The 19,526-nt window shown below is 35.1% G+C and overlaps 1 protein-coding gene across 1 annotated transcript; it reads right to left on the bottom strand.

Moving 5' to 3' along the window:
- Positions 1-7,385: 7,385 nt before the first annotated feature.
- LOC145112655 (protein SODIUM POTASSIUM ROOT DEFECTIVE 3-like) lies at positions 7,386-9,730 on the bottom strand. The gene is made up of 3 exons (XM_079048794.1): positions 8,978-9,730; positions 8,271-8,346; positions 7,386-7,648 (listed from the first exon to the last, which is right to left on the bottom strand). Exons 1-3 carry the CDS (start codon positions 9,668-9,670, stop codon positions 7,482-7,484), a joined length of 936 nt encoding a protein of 311 aa, XP_078904920.1. The 5' UTR covers positions 9,671-9,730; the 3' UTR covers positions 7,386-7,481.
- Between the last annotated feature and the right edge of the window lie 9,796 nt (positions 9,731-19,526).

Genomic DNA, 19,526 nt, shown 5'->3' with positions numbered 1-19,526 from the left:
ACTTCCTCATACGAAGTTAGATTTGGGCATTCTTTTTATGCACGCTCTCGGTTTAATGTATTCTACAACTTTCGTTTAGAGTACTAAGGCTAGATATTGCTCTATCTTAAATTCGTATTTTACGTCATACAGTGTCGTGTCGGTTCTGTCGCGAAACTTCGACAGGTCATAACTTCTTCGTTATAACTCGGATTTCGGCATTCTTTATATATTCGGAAACCTCGTCACGACCACTACGTCTTCATGTATCAATATTGGGTTTTTTCTAACATTTCATTTTGACGCTTATTCTTAACCTTAATTAAATTAAGACACACAATTAAGCACAAAACACACAATACTCAAATAATACACTTCTATTATTTCAAAATGGGTTACAAAGGTTAACCTAGACTATCACATCATCATTAATGCCTTGCCCAGAAACACGGGCGTTACATCTATCCATCCCGGGGTGATGAAGATGTACAGGGATATTCGTCTCGATTATTGGTGGCCCTGGATGAAGAGGGACATAGCTTGGGTTGTGGAAAGGTGCCTGACCTGTAGGAAGGTCAAGGCTGAGCACCAGAGACCTCACGGCAATGTCCAGCCATTGGATATCCCGCTGTGGAAGTGGGAGGATATTACTATGGACTTCATTACGAAGCTTCCCAGGACCGCGCGAGGAGTAGATTCGATTTGGGTCATCGTTGATCGATTGGCCAAGAACGCCCATTTTATTCCGATTCAGGAGAGTATTTCGGCTGAAAATTTGGCCGACATCTATATTAGGGAGGTAGTGGCGCGGCACGGGGTGCCAATTTCAGTGATCTCAGATAGGGATGTGCGGTTCACTTCCAGGTTTTGGAAGAAGTTTCACGACGAGCTGGGTACTCGCCTGCATTTTAGTACCGCCTTTCACCCGCAGACGGATGGCCAGAGCGAGCGGACCATCCAGACTCTGGAGGATATGCTGCTGGCGTGTGTTTTGGAATTCGGAGGTAGTTGGGATACTTACCTTCCTTTGGCGGAGTTCTCTTATAATAACAGTTATCATGCGAGCATCGACCGTCCTCCTTTCGAAATGTTGTATGGGAGGAAGTGCAGGACCCCGATATGCTGGGGAGAGGTCGGACAGAGAGTCATGGGGAGTACCGAAGTAGTACTCAAGACTACGGAGAGGATCCAGCAGGTTCAGAGCAGGCTTCAAACCGCTCAGAGTCGGCAGAAAAGTTATGCCGACAAGCGTCGATCGGACCTGGAGTTCCAGGTCGGGGATATGGTGCTCCTGAAGGTGTCGCCTTGGAAGGGCGTCATTCGATTCAGGAAGCGGGGTAAGCTGGGCCCCAGGTATATTGGACCCTTCAGGGTTGTAGCCTGGGTGGGCAAGGTGGCATATAGGCTGGATCTGTCAGCCGAACTCAATCAGATTCATAGCACATTTCATGTCTCCCAGTTACGGAAATGCCTGGTAGACGATTCGGCGGTGGTGCCTTTGGAGAATATTCAGGTTGATGACAGCCTGAACTACATCGAGCGACCAGTGGCAATCCTTGACAGGAAGTCAAGGGATCTGAGGAACAAGAGAGTGGAGCTGGTAAAGGTGCAGTGGCAGCACCGAAAGGGCTCGGAATGGACCTGGGAGCCGGAGGACGAGATGAGAGAACATTACCCCGAGCTTTTTCAGGACCGAGCAGCAGACTTCGAGGACGAAGTCTAAGATAAGTAAGGGAGATTTGTAACATCCGATTCCTGGTATGTCTTTAATTCAAGAATTTTATGTATTTTTCTCTAAGACTCGACGAGTTGGTGGCCCAACTCGTCGAGTAGAGACGGGATCCGCGGGAAGTTTAAGTGACCTACTCGACGAGTCGGAGACTGACTCGACGAGTAGGTGCTGTTTGGGTGAAACCCTAAATTTGAGTGTTTTCACCCAATTTAAAGGTCTTATTGCAACCTCCATCGTCCCTTATGCTCCCAAAACACCTCATATCGAAACCCTAGCCGCTTTGAGTGATCTAAGGCCATTTTTGGTGCTTTTGGGTGGTTTGTGAAGCTTGACAGGAAGGGAGAAGCTTGGGAATTCGAGTTGGGGCTTGTAGATCCAGAGATCTTATTCCATCTTCAGCTCAACCAAGGTAAATGCCCCCTGTTTTGGTCTTCCTTTTGGTTGTTCATCTTTAGGGTTTAGATTTTGGGTGCATTTAGGGCTTTCTAATCCATTTTCGGATTTGTGAAGTGATTCATGGGGTTCTACTTTCAGATCTGAGTCATTGGAGGGGTCTCATGGCATAAAGGTGCCAACTCTATGGCCATGAGAGCCCCATGCACATTGTAGAGTACCTTTTATGGACTTTTGAGCCAAAAACCCCATGCATGTGCACCAAGTTTGGAACTTTACGTATAAAATGGACATTAGGAGACCAGATCTATGGTTTTGACGTGTTAAGACCCATTTAAATCGACTGTATAGTAAGGGTCAAGAAGGGACTCGACGTGTTGTTCTTGGAACTCGGCGAGTCGGTGTGTAATGACCACTAAATCCCTTTTGTGGTTGGACCAGTAGTTCGGGAAGGAAGTCACGTAAATGTTTAGACTCGTAAAGGGACCTGGGAATCATGGGACTCGATGAGTGTATGAACAGACTCGACGAGTCCAAGGCAATCTCTCAACCTTTGAAGATGGACTCGACGAGTTGTTCTACAACTCGGCGAGTCATAGACTGGACACGTTCTTATGAGGGAGATGAACTCGCCGAGTTGAAGGAAGAACTCGGTGAGTCGGATGAAGATGGTCCCGATGGTTTGAATGAAGGAGAACTCGACGAGTTCTCGCAAGACTCGACGAGTGGTGTCGGGGTTGAATCGGGTTAGTGGAGCATGGACTCGATGAGTCGGTAGACCAACTCGGCGAGTCAGGTCAACTGGGTGTTGACTTTGACCAATGTTGACTTTGCCTAGTTTTGGTATTGACCCTGGTTGGGTTGTATGTTTGGTTTGATGACTTGAAGGTTGTCGTGTAGGGATTGAGGAGTCGAGGAGAGCCGACCTTCACGCCGAGGACAGTTCAACCACTACACGACATCGAGGTGAGTTACCTTCCAGTAGAAGTGAGTCTAAGGCACCAAGGCCGGCCTACTAGTTATTGTTAGTTGGGACGATTATCTTTGGGATAATTGTCTGGTCTGTTATTGTTGGATATGTGAGTATGTTAGATTGTTGGATATGTGAGTATGCTAGTTCCTAGTTACTATGTTATGTGAGATAGTATCAGTAGTAGGGGACTAGTCCCCGATCCGGTCGCTAGGACCAATGGGCATGTCGGACACCCCAGATATGTCTGACAGCATGATTATGATATGATATTATGTGTTAGTAGTAGGGGGTGAAATAGTCCCCGTGTTCGGTTGAGATAGACTGGAGGGTAGGTCGGCACCCCGGAATGGCTTGACATGGGTAGGTCAGCACCCCAGAATAGCTTGACATGGGTAGGTCAGCACCCCAGAATAGCTTGACATGGGTAGGTCAGCACCCCAGGATGGCTTGACATGGGTAGGTCAGCACCCCAGAATGGGTTGACATGGGTAGGACGGGCGCCCCAGAATTGCCCGGCCGTATGTATGCTATGTGATTGTATGGTATGTGGTATGATGGGGGAACTCACTAAGCTTTGTGCTTACAGTTTCAGTTTTGGTTTCAGGTACCTCTTCGTCCAAGGGGAAGGAGCCGGCGGTGTAGCAGCGCATCACACACACACACATGGTTTCCGCATAGAGTTTTCTGGGAATGTACTCTGATTTATTTTACTTTTGACGATATGATTTCAGACACTTTGTTATGTTTCTTTTTACAATGACATGGCATGGGAAATGTTTTGGTAAACTGAGTTGTGAAATAGTTAATTAAAAATGAAATTTTTGGGCTTGAATTTTGGGATGTTACATAACTCTAAGTGTTTGTGTTCCTCTCCGTGAGAGCTTCAAAATGATATATCGTATGTCTAAAATGGAGTATATGTGAATAAGATATCGATACTCAAATATGGAAATTTGAGAATAAAAGTTAGCAATGGATGTGGGTGTCGGAATGAGTTACACACTGGTAAAAAGACCATACTCAAATGAGTTTATAAGCTTGAATGTACCATATGCTTACAAATTTAATAAACTGTATGGTGCAAAGATTGTTGATAAATGAATATTATATCTATAAATATTTGTGGTATCGATAACAAATTAAAAGACAGTTGACTATAAACCTGTGTACGAAACATGATATTACTTTCCTTGGCATTCAGATACTTTCCTTGGTATTCAGAAGACTCGTATAACGAGAATGAACTTGTTTAAACTCAAAAGCTAATCATTAGACTAAATTTTCTCACATGATTTCCATTAAGGATGATGGTACAAGTTAACTTCTAAACATATTAAAACATTATTATCATGTTTAAATTCAAATTCCAATAAATCCATGAGTGTTTCTCAAAAATATTCTTGGAACTCCATTAAGACACCAAAACTCACTTTTAACCTAATTGAACCCTTAATTTGATTTAGTATAATAAATTTTTATTTCAAAACACATTACTAAGCGTGATTCATCATTAAAATAGTATTCCTATTGTTGCATGGATGATTCATGAAGATAGGGTCATAAAATTCACATATCAAAGCTTCGTAATCTAATTTTGGTAAAAAATGAACTCTTACAATAGTTTCTCATTAGAACACTACAATTACATATTAACTCATTGAATTACATAACTAAATCCCTAATTTTGTATTTGAATAAATCAAAGAGAGTCCATCCATAATTGAATGTTCAATTGACAATGAGTGAAGAAACAACTACCTTACTAACTTTGTTACTTGAATTATGTGTTGAAACTTGAAATTAATCACTAGTTCATCCTCTAATTCAATTTCTCTTAATAAAGATACAGTTTCGTCTCGAGTTTTAAATGGATGGAGATGGTAGGGTTTGAGGTTAGGAGATCTAAACTTTCAGTTTTTGGCAAAATAGATCCCCCAGCTTCCAAGTTTTAGATTTAATGCGAAAACGACTTCCACTTATTATCACTGGTTTCATAATTGGGCAAATGCCATAAAAGTCCACAAATTTTCAAGAAATATTTGATTATGTCCTAAGTCCATTTTTATGTCCATAGAAGCCGCACATTTGGGCAAAAATTGTCATTCTTACCCCTTTTCATATTTTACCTTTTTATGGTATTAAGGTGTGTTTGGTTTCAGGATTTGGGTATGTTTGGTTTGCTTAAAAAAGTAAACTCGAACAAAGACGATACCAAATTTCAAACTCGCAACCTTCGGGAAAAAATGCAACATGTTATCCACCAAGTTGGGCATTGTTTGATATTCTTTTGGCTTATTTATTATACATAACATATTGCTTCCACCACCACCAACACCCACTACCAGCTCTCAACAATTCGCGACCTCGATTATGGCGACGAGAAGAACACCTGAGTTTACGTCGCCGATCAATAGGGCGATGAGTATCTTGAACTTCTGATTACCTGTAACCTCTGACGACCTGTAACTTTCGCAAAACCATCGCATGGAGCCGCCACTATGGTTACAGATCGACACAGGCCTGCACAACCTCTATTTCGTCGTTCATCATCCTTCTCACCATTGTCTTCACCTTCACAGCATTCACCTGCGCCAGAATGTCGATATGGGTTTCGCATGTAGATGGCGGTAGTGATGTCGGAATGGAATCGTCTTATCATGTAGATGGTGGTGGTGGTAGCATGATGCGCACCCTCTGAAATCGCAACGATGATAATGGTGGTGGCTAGGGTTTCTCTGATGGTGTGTGGTGATGAAGACGATGGTGAAGATTGTCGGTCCACGTTAGGTTATATATACACGTTTTCGACGATTTAAACATAATTAGTTCTATGGCCGAGGTGATTAGAGTGTTTGATTTGTGTGGGTGAGACCCGAGTTCGACTCATAGCTTATCTTTTTCTGGGTTATTAATTTTTTGAGCAAACCAAACAGATTCTAATCCTAGAACCAAACATCCCCTAATGCCATAGAAGGGTAAAATAGGAAAAGAGAGCAATTATAACAATTTTTGCCCAAGTAGGCAATTTTTGTGGACACAAAAATGGGCTTAGGACATAACCGAACACTTCTTGAAAATTTGGGGGCTTTTATGGCATTAGCCCTTCATAATTTCCATATTAACAGTAGAAACTTTTTATTTTGAAATTTTAGGTCTATAACCTAGTTAAGTAAATTAAGTAAAAGATCATACATTAACTTTAATAATTAGCAAGATTGACCCGTCAATATTCTAATTCTTCGTTTAGCCTATGATGACATTCTATTTAACATGTTCTGATTCCTTTAACATATATATTAACCATAGATATTAAAATTATTACAAATTAAATTCATATTCTAGTTAAATAAATTTACTCAAGTGTCAATATTTAGCTCTAAATTAAACCTTTTGACTTTAACTTTTAGTTAATTGTTAATTAAGTTTATAGTTTAATTGTTTTAATTTAATAAAAATTAAAAATTTAAATCAATTATTTATATTTAACTTAATCTTAGAAACTAATTTATTTTATAAGAAATTTCACTTAGGTGTTAAATACATAATGTTAATGTGCTTAGACTTTGGATTAATATACATAAATTAAAGAATAGAGGTAGTCTACAATACAAAATTTATGTACACTAATACTAAAAACCCTTAAAATGGTTCACACCATGGTATTTTAATAACATCAGAAAAAAATATAAATGATGTACACAAGTTTCTACTAGATGATTGACATAATAGTTGGAATGTTTACAAGAAACTCAATCTACAATTACAACTAAAACTCCTATTCACAAATCCACCCAAGAACATAATATGGAATGTAAATCACATACACAACGACTTACTATATTACTGACATAACAACTTAGAGTTCACAAAAAAACCCAATCCATATTGTTATTAAAACACATACTCAGGTTGCTAAAGCTCAAACACTTGACTAATTTTACAAGTATATCATTCCAAAACAATTTGTACTACGCCTTTAGGGCATTGATTAACTTTTGGTAAAAGAAAAGTAAGATACTAGGACAAAGAATCTATAAACAAGAGGTTGATTAAAATAAGTCTTTGGGGCTCGTAAACTCAAGAAATTCCTTGGACAAGAGAAAACTTGTGTTACGAGCCTCATTTACATAAATATATACTTAGTAACTCATACCTTATCCAATAAAGGCTAACTATATATTACTATAGCCCGAAACATTTTCGTATTTTCTAACAAAGCTACTAAAGCACTCAAGAAATTCTTTGACCCGAGTAGGTGTTTTACTAGTAATGCTCTCATATACCTTGGTCAAGTAAGAACTTCTAGGGTTCTTTTCCACAAAATGCACTCTTGTAAGTATTGAAAAATATAAAATATTTCATTACAAAAAAGAAATAAAAAAACTAGAACACAAATGTGCAAATTTAGTATCCGATGGCAATGAAAGGCGAAGAGGAAGAAGATGGAGAAGGAGAAGGCCACAATTGTGCGCTCTTGACCTTTGAAATACTAGAAAGAACGCTCAATGGAGTTACGTCTCCAACCACAGTCACCTTCTTCGATTCCAAGTCTATGTGGAATGATTTCACTCCTGCAGTGACCCCAAAATGTTTAGTTGAATACTTATGTTTTTCTTTCAAAATTATCAAAACTCGGTTAATAGTTATGCTTTTTTTTTCTAGTAATAATAATATACACAAAACAATCAAAAGAAAACTTGTTTGAATGAATAGAATTTTTTTGGGTTTTAGGTCATGATATTTATTTGAAGGTGAGGATGCTTTGTTTATTTGGTCTAGATCGATTACTTTTTGATTATTGGTTATAATAAGATGTACATAAATTTAAGAATATTTTTTAATTATTTATTAATTTATTTTAAAAGTTTAATGTTAATAAAAACTGTAATATCATACTACATAAATATCTCAAAAGTGCTTTTTATTGATACTGAAAATTAAAATTAAAATTGAAACAGATTGTAAAAATTGGTGTGAAGTGTGAGAAACGATCTTTATCAATGACCCATAAAATATGCAAAAGGAATTATTAAATCATGATATATAGATCAAAATCACGATTTATGGCATACATTAAATAATTTTAGATTTGAAATACGTATTTTTAGTTGAAAAATATTATTTCAATTACGATTAACTAATTTTTACGTTTTAATACATAATAATTCATATATATTACAGGAAAAACATTACCTTCCATTCTAGAAATATGTTTTCGTACTTTTCCTTCACATCCTTTGCAATGAATCGACACCCTAAGTTCAACAACCTGCAAAAATAAGTAGTTATTATAAATTATTATTTAAAAACAAAATCCTGTTTAAATAAATAAAATATTTATTCCTCGATATGGTAACTTATCGATAATATTTAACCATGAGATTCGAACAACCGAATCTTTGAGTTTGAGAAAGTACGGACAATATTAATCTGTCATTCATCTTTTTATATTATAAATTATATTTCAAATTTATTAATGTATTCAATAAAATACCTAGAATCATAAATCAAAAGTGTTAACTTATAATTTGAGCTTTACTAATTAATTCTTTTAATAACCAAATAATCCAAATCTTTTAACAGATTAATCTATCTCTTGTATTCTGAAACATAATTTTAATCTATTTAAGATATTTTCTAATTTTCATTTAAAATATCAAATGCATACGACATCTTATATTTTCTAATTTATAATAACTGATTTTTAGTTGAATTGAATTGACCCTTAATTTACTCATTTTAGTGTTTTACCAATCCGTTTGACCATTAAAAGACCAAAAAAGATTGGGTTTATCTGAATTAAAAAATTAATAAAAACAAATTCTGGATTATTAAATCATTTAAATAATTAAATAATCAACAACAAAATCCACTTTTATTCTGAACAGCTATTCACACACCTGATCACGGGAACGGGATCTCGAAAGTTTCGAACCAAGAGATTCCACCGGAGCATCCAATCGATTTGACGTCGACGACGATCTTGATTTTATCAACGCCGGCGAATCAGTTCCACGAGACCTTCCCGACGACAAAGACTTCTTGATCATCGGTGAATGATCATGGTAATCCGGCCAAACTGGTTCACTAACAACCAGTGCGCCGGCGTTGCAAACACCATTGGAATCCTGCAAGTCCGCCACAAAAATGGGGTTGTTCAGAAGATACCTAGACGAAGAACCTCGACCAGAGTTTCTATCATTCAAATCAGCACTGCTTTTCCTTCTCGCTACCAACGCACGATCACTCTCATCGCCATTTCGACTACCAACACCACTTTTCGCTGTGGCGGCGGCGGTGGCGGTGGTGGTGGTGGAGGTGCTTTTTCTGCTTTTCTGGAGGTAAGCAGCGTAAGGCTTGGGATCAATATGTTGTTGAGACGTACAAGGAATTGCAGGTGTTTTGAATTTGGGTTTATCGCCAAAATCAAACTGGTAATGGTTGTTGTAGTAGCTATGGTGGCGGTGGTTTATGGGTCTTGGGGTGGAGGAACCGCCGCTGCCGCGGCGGACCATGGCATGCTGATTCATGGTGGTGCATATGGCGGTGGAGGCCGGTGATGCGCAAAAGAGTTCTGCCGTTTTGATTTTCATTCTTTTTGGCGTTTAGAGGAAAATGGATTTGTTTGTGTGAGAATGAAGGGTGTCGTTGATGAGTGTTTTAAAGTGGGGGAAAAATAAAAAAATAAGAAATAATATTTAAATAAAAAATAAGGAAAAATAAAGCTATAAAAATAGTAATAAGGGATGATAAAAGGACACCTCATGAGCAGCCATGATGATATATTTCCATGGTCAAAAAAATAAACGTAATTAAAAACGAAATAAAAGGTAAATTTTTCTATTTTTAGACTCCAAATTTGTTATTTTAGGGGTCGTTTAACCATTTGATTTGAAATTAATTCGTAATCAAACTCAAAATTATGGAATCGAAGTTTACATGAGTTTTTAAGCTTAAAAAAGGAAACCAGACAACCGAAAATTGAGTTTAAAGAGGGTACAGAATCGAAAACCCATGCAAATTTACTTTTTCGCTATCTTTTCATTTAAAAGAAAAAATCTTCAATGATTGATCTTTTGTAAAACATTTTTTTGTTTCTTTTATAACATATATTCAATAAATTTATCAAAATAATAATAATAATAATAATAATAATAATAAATAATAAAAAAAATGCTACGTTGTTATTATGTGTCTTTATGATTAATGGCACCATTTTAAAACTAGAGATCACAATTCGTGACATCACGATAAAAATACCACATAAAATGAAATTAACATTCAAATTTTGTTTTGTTCATGTTAAATGTAAAATTTTGATATTGTGTTGTGTCATGTTTGTATTCAAAATTCGACACGAAATTAGCACGATATTAATATGTATTTGTCGTGTTTGTAAGATTAATTTTGTATTAAATAAACTAAATGTTTTAATTTGTTTTATCTTTTTCGTGTTTATCGTGTTGGTCATTTATATTTTGTTTAATTGGGTCATTTTCAATTAGTAAAACAAAACACGACATTTATATAAAAAATACTAAACTGCACCATCTATGCAGCCAACGTAAAAGGTCAATCGTGAAACACTAACAATATTTTGGGTGTACAAGAATTCGTACCATTGACCTCTTGTGTCGAATTCAATTCATCGACCATTAGGCTTCAATCACGGGGGCTTGTTTGTGTTATATAAAATTTATCGTGTCGTGTCAGCTAACAACACATAATTACTATCTGATTTGCCACCTCTATTTAAACCAAATCCAATTAATTTTTTTATCTTTAATTTTGCAAAATCTATCGGTTATTAAGTTGTTGCTATATGTATCACATTTCTTCATGTATTCTCCTCACATTATATTTTTGTCTATGATGTATTTTATTTTTACTTTCACAAACCCCTTTAATTATTATTATTATTATTATTATTATTATTATTAGAGTAAATTACATGAATGGTCCCTATGGTTTGGGATAATTTGCATGTTTGGTCCCTAAATCGTTTTTCTAACTTGGACGGTCCCTAAGATGTATTTTTATTGCACGTTTGGTCCTTACCAGATCTAAAAAGACTATATTGCCCTTTTTATTGTTTATCTTATTAATTAAAAAAAATGTTTAATGAATAGGTTATGTCCCACCCATTCCCCTTACTTTCTTCTTCTTGCACAATTGAATCTGGTCGACTCCTTCCTCATCATCGACGTTTGCCTTTCTCATCCTCAACCATCCACACACTTCTCTGTAGAGTTGTAGCTCATCCCTCATTCTTTCTTTACCATCGAGTTGCATCGGCGTCCTCCCTTCTCTATTGCTTACTTCTTCATACCTGATGGAACCCCGACCCCTAAATTATCCTTTTATAACCTAAATATCGTTGAAAGACTGTTACGCACGATGACGAACCCGCCAATCAGCTGCCGCCTGCCCCATATATCGTCTCTACTCTTTCTTCCAGACATGACACACAAAGCACATTTGTTTCCGATTTTTTGTGTGACTGTCTCACATGTAATTGATGTTTTACATTGTCGTTGGTCTCCATCATCAAACAATCGCCGCCAGCCTCTATCGTCAAAATGACCATCACCGACCTCGAATATCAATTCGATTGTCGTTGGTCTCAGCTAAGATCTATTTCAGTTGCTCTGTATAAATTCTTTGTCTAATTTTAAGTCTTGTTGCATAAAAATGTGACACTGAGTGTTTGGTTTCAAGTTTGTGAGTGTGATTTCAAGTGTATCTACTTAAATCGAATATCAGTTTCAATTCTTGCTCCATGTATGATTTTTGTTTTAATTTTGATCTAAGGATTTCATAACTGATTTATGTTTTAGTGTGTGAATATGATATCTTATTTCAAGTCATAAATATGGTACCTGATGTCAATGCTTATTAATAAATCTGATTTTAGATGCAATAGTTTTAATTTCGACGATACGGTGTTTGATCGTAGTGTAGGAGATGTTAGATGGATTTTAGGGAGGATGGAGAGTCACATACATGAAACAGGAATGGAAGAAAGAATGGGGAAAAAGGGGAGGGTGGGGTGAGGATTGAGGGTTGAGGGTGTGTTTATTTAAGACGTGTGGATTTTAGGGCAAGAAAGGGGAGTTATTAAGCAGGTTTCCGACGAAGGGAAATGAGGAAGGAGTGTGTTGTGGCGGTGTTAGATGAAGTCGTCGATAAAATGAAGAAGATGATGTGAATGTAAAGATAGTTGAGGGGTGGGAGTGGGGTCATCTTTTTTAATAAATAGGTATTAATAGATAAATAAGAAATAAATAATAAAAAAATTAAAAAAGAAATAAATAAGGGTGATTTAGTCTTTTTAGGTATGGTAAAGACCAAACGCGCAACAAAAATACATCTTAGGGACCGTTCGATTTAATAAAAACATTTAGGGACCAAATGCACAAATTACCCCAAACCACAGGGACTATTCGTGTAATTTACTCTTATTATTATGACAAAATGCATAAAAGTACACCATTTATCTACCAACATTCAAAAATATCCTTACACTTTATTTTGTTTGTACGTAGAAAAACTTTTACATTTTTCAGTTACCTTTCATATTAACCCAAAATATTCGATTTTTAAAGAAATTATCTGTTATTTTGTGACATGACATTTATCTTTTATGTTTTTAGGTTAACATGAAAAATAAGTGACATTGTCTCTTGTCTAAGGTAAAACGCAAGAAACTGATCATCTACTCAACGGTCATTTACTCAAGCAAAAATAAGTGACCTCGCTTATTTTTTTCTCATGTCAACTTAAAAATAAACAAGATAAAAGTCATGTCACAAAACAACCAATAACTTCTTTAAAAAACGGATATTTAGGTAAATCTAAAATGTAACTAAAAATGTAAAGGTTTTTCTGCATATAAACAAAATATAAGAGTTTTTTTGAATGTTGATATATAAATGGTTGAGCTTTTTCTGTATTTTCCCTTATTATTATTTTTGGTATTGTTGTTGTTGACGTCGTCGTTGTCGTTGTTGTTAATTTGTATTTTATGTGTTTTTTTGCTAATATCTTAGTCTTAATATTTCTGTTTTCCACTAAATGCATATACTCACGAGGTATTAATGTCTGTTTTTTCCACTCGGATTATCCTCGTGGTAAAGATGAGAGTGACGATGAAGGTGAGGGTAAGATGATGCCAATTGATAAAGAATACATCCTTAGTACTTACTCCACCAACGTAGGAATCCTTTTAGAATGCATTGGATAATTTAGTTAACTCATTAACAAAGAATTATGAAGCACAAAATGAACGTGACAAGAAAAAAGGTTATTAAACTAAGATTATGCCTCTTTGTGAGCTTGAAAGTTCTAAAAGCATGTTTCATAGACAATTCAAATAACACCCATAAGTCTTATATGTACTTCAAACTCACATCAATAAAGTCTTCACTCTTGCACCATTATTGTATGCTAGAGATGGAAATAATTCGTACACAATAAATTTTCTCCATACATAACAATTGATGCTTTATAGAATTGTACGATACAATACTTTAATGCACAAATTGTCGTGTATGGAAAAAATCTGTTGTGTACGAATCAGTTCCCATCAATCCAAAGAAAGTGGATGTCATGGAAATAGGTTTGACCAAATGATCTGCATAGTCAAATTTGATCCCGTCTTCTTCCTCAATAGATTTGGCGTATTTTTCTCATTTGTTATTTCTGTTATCCAATATAACATTGGTACATGATTTTCCTTTAGTTGCGTTTACCTTTTCATACGAATAGACAAACGGTTTCTCCGCATTGTCTTGTATATCTTGGATTATTTCATTCATGTTGAATCTTACTAAGTAGAAAACTTATAATGTCTAATCCTTGTAGAGTAAGGGTTCCAAGTCAAATTTTCCATGTTTTCAACCTCTTGTAAAATCAATAAATCCAAACATATTGCCTAATTTTAATCATCTCTGGGCGATAAAAATGTCTACCAATATTCCCTTTTCGCATACATATCCCAAAATTCACGATTCTCCATGCTAGCAAGGAAGTTTGTAACATAAATTGTGGGCGAAATTTTGTGAACATCAGAGACAGCGGACTTGGCGTATTGTCGATAGGCAAGTCTATTGAAAACGCTTGTCTTGATGTCCTTTATGCCTTTCTACATAATTGTATCCTCCTATATGCTCCATTAATATCCGAAAGATACAAAAACAATGAAACATAAACATTTAATGTTTTTGTGAATGCCATGAATAGATTATCCCTCTAATATTTTTCACTACTCAACTACTTGAATTACCACCAAAAGCGCTCAACCGATCTACAAAACTCAAATTAAATATTTCTAAGAAAATACAGACGTGAATAATAGTAGAATATTTGAACTACATGAAATGTGAAAACAAACCTTTAAAGCAATGTGCATATTACCTATATAACATTTACCAAAATGCTATACGTTATTCATAAGGTCCCTTCAAAGCAATGTGCATATTACCTATATAACATTTACCAAAATGCTATACACTATTCATAAGGTCAATTCAAGCTATAATGTTTTTTAGTGAATTGCATTTTTAGTCCATGTAAAAGACGGAAGTAGTCGATTTGTGGAAAAAAAAATTGTATATCAATGTGTTTCAAATAGATAATGACGTAAATGGTCACTATGTGAGAAAAAATTACAAAAATAGTCTGTGGATAACAAAATTACAAAAATAATCCATGTCTATGACAAAATTACAGAAATGGTCCCTCTGTGAAAAATAGACGAAATTATAGAAATGATCGATGTATAAGAGAAAGTTATAAGAATGGTCCAAGCTATAAAAATAGTCTATTTGTAAGACAATTACAAAATAATCATTGTGTGTAACACAAAATTAAATAAATGGTTCAGTTTAACAAAATTATAAAAATTATCCCTCCCAACGCACCATACAACTTAAAACCCTCGTTGTAAACATTTTATAATATTTATTAATATATGAAAAATGTATTTTTGGATTGAGAGGTCTGGTGTCTAGTCATAACGAATTGAAATATTCAAAAATTTCAATACAAAATCATAAACAAAATGGTTTACATTCTTCCTTTTAAAAGAAAACTAGAATAAATTTATAAATTTTGTAACATCTCTTGTTGATTTTGCTATTTTTGTTGTCCTTTGATATTTATGAAATAAAATAAAAGCAAAGTTCAAGGGCTGATGACTTTATATAGGAATTGAGTGGCCCTTTTAAGCCTAAATGGAGGTAAATTATTTGTTTGTATTCTTTTGAGAGGATTTAGTTCGGGTGGCACCAGCTCCATTGACTATTGACACCATTTCCCCAAAGCTTAAGGCTTTAAGTAGTCATAATTGCAATATCATTGTTAACCCTTTCATCACAAAAAGCCTACATGGGGCAACTTCTATGGTAATTAGAGACTTAAACTTTCTTTTCTTGCATGTGCTTTCTTTTCTTTATGTTGCTTTATCACTTATTTATTATTTACTATCTTACTATTTGTTATAGAAATTATTCGGTATTCACATACGACCTTAATGTCCATTTGGTTATTAACAACACATATCCAAGAGTGGATTCTGTACTATTCATTAGTTTTAGTTTACCTCTGAAAGCTTTTACTATGATTTAACACTAAAATACTTACATTAAAAGAGACGTAATTAGAGCTGTTATTATAAAAAAATTGATTTAGAAGACAACAAAAGTCACTAAACAGCTGCCAATTCTAATTACCTTATATCAATTAATTATCACATTTTTATTTTATTATTTATTAGTAAACGTACCATAAATATGTTATAAGATTGAGGGTCTGCCTCGGCAAACACTGCCGGTCAACTCGCTGAGCTCGACATCCCAACTCGGCAATCCCTTGCGACGTCAAAAAATTTACCAAATATTTTACCTAAATAAATATCACAATTATCTTCATTCCCTACCACTCTCAAACCTTCGATATTCATTTTATTTTTCTCAAACTTCAACATTCAACTTTGAAAATCGCTTCCTCAAACTATCGAAACAACCAAAAAGTTCCAAACCCCCTACCCAACCTGATTTGACCTATTTGACACCGTTCATTAAACTCAATTCCAAATCCAATCCCAAACCCAAACCTAACCCGATTTCCAATCGGATTCGCAAGCCGACCCAAAAAATAAAGGAAAAGCTCAGAATATACCTTGGACCCTAGAGGAAGAAAGGGCGTTGACACATGCATTGTTAATGTTTTGGACGACCCATAGGTTGGCAACGACCAAAGTGGGCCAACTTTTTATATGAAAGTTACAAACATTTCCAGACCAAAATAAAATGATGTGCCTAACGAAAGAATGATCAATTCTACTCAAAATAGAAGAACACGAACAAAGCGTTAATGGAGTTCAACGCTTTTGTTTATGAACTTGAAACATGATTGGCCAAATGATGCAAATGATGCAATAACTTTAAACAAAACTCATGAAATTTACCTAAACGATTACAATAAATCTTTTAAAATTCAAGAGTTTTGGAATGTTGTCAAGGAATCAGAAAAATGGAAATACATAGAAACATTGGAATCATTCGTGGGTGGTTCTAAGAGAACCAAAACATCTGAACCCATCTATAGCCAATTGCCGGATGCGCATGTCGGATTAGACCTCAACGAAGACGACCTAAGGGAGGAGTGAGTCATTCCCTCCCAACCCACTCAGCCCACTGCCACATCAGTTTTTCGTTCTTTTTTATGTTCATCTTTTCCGACCCACAACACACGAAAATCCTATATTTATCAACTCACTCAACCCACTCAATTAAAAAAAAAATACAAAACAATTAAGATACAAGTCTTAAAACACATGATACAAGAGAAAAGTAGAGAAAGAAAGTAGAGAGATGATGAAGCGGGTTAGTGAAACCAATTAAACAACCCACCACTCCAACCCTCCCGACCCACTGAAAAAGGAGTGATATATTGGAGGTATCAGCGGTAGCTCTATTGCTAATTAAGACTTGTACCTTAGTTGTTTTGTATTTTTTTTAATTTAGTGGGTGAAGCGGGTTGAAAAAGATAGGATTTCCGTATGTTGTTGGTTGGAAAAAATGAACATAAAAAAAAACGAAAAACTGATGTGACAGTAAGTTGAATGAGTTGGGATGAAATAACTAATTGATCCCTGATAAGGATTCCAATACCTAGTCGTCCATGGGAAGAGAGCAACCCAAACAAAAGGGCTAATGTCTTATGTGTGATTTAAGTCGTGTCGATGATATAAAGGCGGAGCTCGCAAGGTTAAGGGGCCGTTTGATAGTTGCTGTCTGGGAAAGTGCTGTATGGGAAAGTGCTGTCTGGGAAAGTTTTCTGACTGGGAAAGAAACAATGCTGTTTGATTGTACATATGTCTGACTGTGCTGAATGATGAAAAATGACCATATTACCCTGCTGTTCTATTCTGTGATGGATGAAGTTGCTGAATGATTATAAAAACATATAAATTATCATACAAAATCAAAATTACACAATAATCATTTAAAAATCCGAATACAAATTGTCTTACAAAGTAATTAAACATAAATCAATCAAAATCCAAATAGAAACATACTATAAAAACATATAAATTTCCGGTTTTGCTTTTAAGTTTCACCCAAGCTTGATACTTTCCTTTGTAGTAGTCGTAGTGGTTTCTCATCTGTTTTTGGTCAACGACTAAACCGTGTTCCTTTAATAATTTTTCGGCTACAGTTTTCCATGAATTTGGTTTTAGGGCACTACCTTCACGACCATATGTGGTTACTTCTTGGATACAAGCATCAAGAAAAGTTTTGTCTAAACTTTGGTCCCAAATGATTCTAGATTTTCTTTGTGACATGTCTATAATAAAAAACAGCAATAACTATGAAATTTCAGCATATATATTCAAAAAAACAGCATGTATATACACAATTCAGCATATATATTCAAAAAAACAGCATGTATATATACACAATTCAGCATATATATGAAATTCAACATGTATATTAAAAAAAACAGCATATATATACACAAATCAGCAAGTATTTTCAAAAAGCAAAAAACAAAAAACAAAATCAGCATGTATATACACAAATCAACATGTATTTTCAGCATCTATGTAAAAAATACATCATATATCGGCAGAAAAAAAAACAAAAAACAACATGTTTCAACATTTTTGTTCATCTTTCCGAATCAACACGTATTTTCTTCACCTATGCACGAAAATCAGAAGAGAAAAGAAAACAAGATGAAAAACATGAAACAAATTCTGATTTTGATACAAAAAGATGAACAAAAATCAGATTTCTAACATACAACTGAAAGAGATGAAGTATAAAAATCAGAAGAAAAAAAACATAACACAAATGAAACATACAATCGAAATACAATCAAAAGAAATCATAATTTCTGGTTTTAATCCCCAGAAGAAATCGACAAGAAATCGGCAGAAAAAAAAGGAAGAAATTACCTGTGGGAGGAGCTGCAGGGCGGAGCCGGTGGCGATGGAGGCTGCTTGGCGGGGGGAGGCTGGCCGGAGAAGACGAGTGATGAAAATCGACGAAGGGAAGACGATGAGGACGGATGGAGGTGACACAGGGAAAGGGAATACACTTCTTTTTTTTGCTAGGGCATAATTGTCCAACGCCTTTTCTTTTCCATACAGACTTGAGTTTATTGCTTTGTGGGAAAGACCCATCTTAGCGAGAAAGATGATTTTTTTGGTCCAAATCAAACGGTCTTTCCGGCCCATTCAGCTGGAAAGATCTTTATGGGTCGGGAAAGACGTTTATCAAACGGGACCTAAATACCAATTTGAAAAATCACTTTTACGTTACAAAAGAAAAAGAAAAATCATGTAACATGAAACTCCTATAATGCAAGATGTGTCTCACACAAAGAAACAGGAATCGGCGTCAAAATTTAGAGCCAAACCATGAAAAAAAAATATAAGGTGAGATTTTTATTTTTGTTATTATTTTTCCTATGTTTTAATTTCATATTATGTAATTTTCTCAATTAATGAAATTTCTGATTTTATAAAAATTTAGTTGTTCAAATAACATAAAAATAATAATTAGTGTGGCAAACCATAGCCTCCATGCAACAATAATAAAAGTGTTGCGACAAAAATGATATGAACAAAAAGAAAAAAAAAATTATATACGTCTCCATCCTAATCAAATAGGGATTTCGTTAAATCACTATATTAAATATTAATATTAATTATTTATATAAACAAACTATTAACATATAGTAAGCACAATTTATAGACCGACAAACACGTCGTGTTTCGTAAATAACATTTTTTGTGCATCATTTTAAGACAAAAAGAACAAATTTCTGCATCAAGAAACAAATAAAAAAGCTTCAAATTTTATTTGCGCTTTATAGGGCTACGTGTGAGATTAAAATTTCTTTACCATGTTGGTATAATTCTATATATTTTTTATTCCG

This window comes from Lactuca virosa, chromosome 5 (genome assembly GCF_052849685.1).
Source record: "Lactuca virosa cultivar CGN04683 chromosome 5, Lactuca_virosa_CGN04683_v6, whole genome shotgun sequence".
Classification (NCBI taxonomy): domain Eukaryota; kingdom Viridiplantae; phylum Streptophyta; class Magnoliopsida; order Asterales; family Asteraceae; genus Lactuca; species Lactuca virosa.
This window is presented reverse-complemented; position numbering and strand designations above follow the sequence as displayed.

Excerpts from the sequence above, each read along its gene's own strand:
- LOC145112655 (XM_079048794.1), bottom strand. The coding sequence starts at position 9,670 with ATGAAAATCAAAACGGCAGAACTCTTTTGCGCATCACCGGCCTCCACC. Across the intron at positions 8,347-8,977 it reads GATCCCGTTCCCGTGATCAG|GTTGTTGAACTTAGGGTGTC; the intron begins GTGTGTGAATAG and ends TTATTTTTGCAG. Across the intron at positions 7,649-8,270 it reads ACATATTTCTAGAATGGAAG|GAGTGAAATCATTCCACATA; the intron begins GTAATGTTTTTC and ends GGGTCACTGCAG.